At 35.2% G+C, this 4,244-nt stretch overlaps 1 protein-coding gene across 1 annotated transcript; it reads right to left on the reverse strand.

Moving 5' to 3' along the window:
* Positions 1-1,092: 1,092 nt before the first annotated feature.
* On the reverse strand, positions 1,093-4,244 carry LOC137628449 (uncharacterized). The gene is made up of 2 exons (XM_068359597.1): positions 3,226-4,244; positions 1,093-1,819 (listed from the first exon to the last, which is right to left on the reverse strand). The coding sequence occupies exons 1-2, from the start codon at positions 4,003-4,005 to the stop codon at positions 1,373-1,375; spliced, it is 1,227 nt and encodes a 408-aa protein (XP_068215698.1). The 5' UTR covers positions 4,006-4,244; the 3' UTR covers positions 1,093-1,372.

Genomic DNA, 4,244 nt, shown 5'->3' on the forward strand with positions numbered 1-4,244 from the left:
GTCGACTCCAACAGGCCATTTGCATAAAAAGAGCCTGTGATTGGCTGATGATGATGTCACCAGTAGCCAATGAGAATCCACAAAATTTCCCGCCACAAAATGAGAAAACTCGAAGGGTTCTTCTCTCTTATGACTTGCTGTTCACTAGATTTTGAAATGCTCCCAAATTTTTGCCAACTTCCTTGCTTTGAGGATTTTTTGGTCTTTTATCAATCAATTAAGGGAATAATTGTTATCTAATGTTCCTTTAAAGCTTATTTCTATAGAGATATAGAAAGAAACAGAGGGGTGAAAATGCAAATATTTATACTCGATGTTGCAGTGTAATTGAACTTAAAATACTTTATAACATTAGAAAATAGAATAATAATAACGTTCAAGCAATTAAAAATCCAAAATTCAAAATCTATCAAATTTTCATTTTTTTGGCTAAAAGCCAAACAGTAAGGCATAAGCGAGGTTGCTCCTTAGCAATACCTCTTCTAATTTTATGAATGAAAAAAAAAAGTTAACAGGTTTCCATGGAAACCGAAGTTGTTTACGTTTTTCAAATCAAAATCAATAATTAAAATAAATTGATATTAATAAAGAATTCTTAAACTTAATAAAATGTTTTTATTTATTTAAATATATTGAAAATTAATAATATATGTTTACAAAGATATCTAGAAACCTTTTAAAACAGCATAATTTTGACAATTCGTGAATAATAATATGGCTATACTGTTTACTACAGCCAGGCACCTGCATAAAGCAAAGCTGTGATTGGCTGGAGATGATGTCATGGGTAGCCAATGAGCAGCCAGGAAATTTCCCGCCATGAGATGGGGATATTCAGAGGGTTTCTCTCGGTTATGTCTTGCTATTTATGAAATTCAGAATTGTTCGCTATTCGATTATTCATTTTCTTTTGTTTTTCTTTAATGGTTTGTTATTATTAGATATCTGGTACAAGTTATTTCTAAGCCGATTTAAGTTATTTGACCTTTGAATTAAAGGTCAAATAAGAGAGAGAGAGAGAGAGAGAGAGAGAGAGAGAGAGAGAGAGAGAGAGAGAGAGAGAGAGAGAGAGAGAGAGATTTCTACGTATAATATTTGTAATGCATTAATTCTTTATTTACAGGAAATTAAATAAACGAATTTTATTTATAGTTTTCTTATTTATGTTTCACCAACTTATATGATATTTGTACTTCAATATGAGAAAAACGTTAAAACAACAAAAGAATACACAGGAAAGCAACCGATAACCACATATTCACATTGCCACACGACCCAAAGCTCTGTAGATTTCAGCATTAAAATTACAAAACCACATATTTACATATGTACATATCAATTGACCCCTTTCCAATTTTAGCTACAAAATCCCCTACAGGTTCTCGTAAATAGGGTCATCTGAACTGACGACCTGCCACGACTTCCCACGACTCTTTCGAACTTCTCGGTCGTGTGAGGTTCGTCCACCTCCATCGTGTTCCAGAGGTATCGTGTGATTAAGAGGATACAGAGTTTCGTAATAGTTCTCCTCGGTAGGGCACTCGTCCTTCGTGCAGTTCCACTGTAAGGACAACGCCTTGCTCCTTCGCTTTTTCTTGGCGGAAGGATTGAGGACGTCGTAGTGATTCTCTTGTCGGATCCTGTCCCCGGCTTCGTGGGTTCCAGGGAAGTCCTTGCTCTTCCTCTTCTTCTTCTTGATTGAGGCCATTTCTATGACGTAGCAATCGTTGCTGTTGGGTTTGCTGGCACGACCCTCTCTCAAGGCTTCTATCTTCTGCTGGAGTTTTGCGAGGATTTCCTCGTTAAATTCCTCGTAGACCTGCGGAGGATTTGATCATCATTATAAATACTAGAATTATTTCATCATTTCGATTGAGAGAGAAAAAAAATGTGACTTCCATAGTTACAATTGTGAGAAACATTTTTTTTTTCCGCATTCTACATCAAAGGTTTATCATGAAAGATAATTGAAAATATTAGTACTGCTATAGTATATGATGTCGTATGTCAGAAATTCATTTAAATTTCCATCCAAAATATGTCATTATTCTTTAGCTAGAATTTAGTTTGGGCGTCATATTGTTCGAGGTCATATTTTAAAGTTTAAATAACAAGTCCTTATATGTCAGAAGTTTAAAAGTTTAATGGAAATTTCGTTCACCAAAATGTTTGAGGGTTGAATGTCAATTCAGTGTATTATAAGTTAAAAATGAAATTAAAGACTCGAATCAGCACACACACAAACGCACACACATACATACACACACACACACATATATATATAAATATATATATATATATATATATATATATATATATATATATATATATATATATATATACTGTAGGGTATACACGCACATTATACACACATGTATATATATATATATATATATATATATATATATATATATATATATATATATATGTAATATATATTATATATATATATGTATATATATATATATATATATATATATATATATATATATATATATATATATATATACACACACCAACCACACACACATATATATATATATATATATATATATATATATATATATATATATACATACATACATACATACATACATGCATATATATAGCCAGGGAAGTGTTAACTTGAAAAGAAACATACATAAGCGAAACGAAGTGAATGAGTATATATGAAAAAAAAAACAAAATAAATAAATAGTAAAGAGAATAAATGAATGGAGAAAGATAATTAATTATTTATGTAAAATAGACCCAATAACTAAGGAACTGATGTAAGGTGTTTTAAATTGGTATTAGAACCTCCTAAAATCATCATCATAAAAAATAACTTTGAAGATGGAAATTGAAAGTAAAGATATTGTAGATAGAATACAATAGAAATTTGACTGAACAATTCCCAAAAATGATTAAGAAATACGGTTGATATTCGATAAAACATTTTGAATGAAGTGATAAAACATTGCCATTGACATTCGATAAAAATTTACGAAAATGTGATAAATATCTGAAATATAATGAAAAAAACTAAGGGAGATAATTGATATTACTATTTGAAAATATGATTAAAATTTGTCTAAATTTGACAAAAGTTGTGTGTGTGTGAGAGAGAGAGAGAGAGAGAGAGAGAGAGAGAGAGAGAGAGAGAGAGAGAGAGAGAGAGAGAGAGAGAGATCTTCACTCGCAAGAGTAAAACAATATTCAAATGTCTCATCGAACAACACTTACAACAGAATTAGGAGCCGTTGAAGCATCCTGCCGTAGCTGACGATTATTCCTAAACCTGAAGGCGATGCAGCCGACGGCAAAAAGCAAGAGTATTAGAGAGACAGAGCCTGCTGCCAAGAACCACACCCACGACGAAGGGGAAGACGCCTGAGGGAAGGAACCCGAGTGGAGAAAATATTCTTCAGGAGAGCAGTTGAAGATCATGTCAAGCCCTCCCTCGGCGGACAGGAGGAACCCTTCGTAGGTATGCGTGAGCCACCAGTACTTCGTAGAGACTTCCAGGGTGTTTGCCCCCACAGTGACTCGAAGGGCTTGGTAGTTCGGACCCGTTCGGGCGTAACGGTAATATTGAACATGGACCTTCACCCAATCTTGACCGAGTTCCTCAAGGTCTGCTTTGTGAACCTCTACCGTTTCCTGCGTGTCGAAGACATCAGTGACGTCTAGGACGTTCTGAAGGAGTAGCCTAAAGGTGAGTCTAGTGAAGTCCTCCTTCGGGTGAACGAAGAATGTGTAATCTTTGCCTCTGATCTCTCTAATTCTGTTGGTCTGGTGGCTGCCTTTGACAGAGAGATGTTCACAGCCGAAAAGGTTTTCTGACCTGTCTCCCCTCACCCCGCTTTCAGGAGTCGTTGCTGGCAGCTGGAGGTCGTCGCGCTCTTGTTTGTGACCCCCTGGGAGGCTGTTTCCAATAGGCGTTGCCGTTGTAAGGCTGCATACTCTTGACACCGGACAGGAGAGGAGAAATAGAGAGATGATCCAAAGTTTTCTGATCTCCATAGTACTAGTCGACCTCTGACGGCAAATCAAATCTGGTCAGAGAGTTTTTATGTTATCAAAGAATAAACTTTAAGAGCGCTTCACAAACAAAGCCTATATAATTTATCACATTTCCATTTAAGCTAATTAAGTCTAGCTTCACATATCAATTCATAACCTCTTCAAATTCACAAACACTTTTGTATCGTTGGGAGAAGGTAACTCTGCGACCTGCCTTTCCTGTGGCGCTTCAAGAACTC

The sequence above is a fragment of the Palaemon carinicauda genome, chromosome 36 (assembly GCF_036898095.1).
Source record: "Palaemon carinicauda isolate YSFRI2023 chromosome 36, ASM3689809v2, whole genome shotgun sequence".
Classification (NCBI taxonomy): domain Eukaryota; kingdom Metazoa; phylum Arthropoda; class Malacostraca; order Decapoda; family Palaemonidae; genus Palaemon; species Palaemon carinicauda.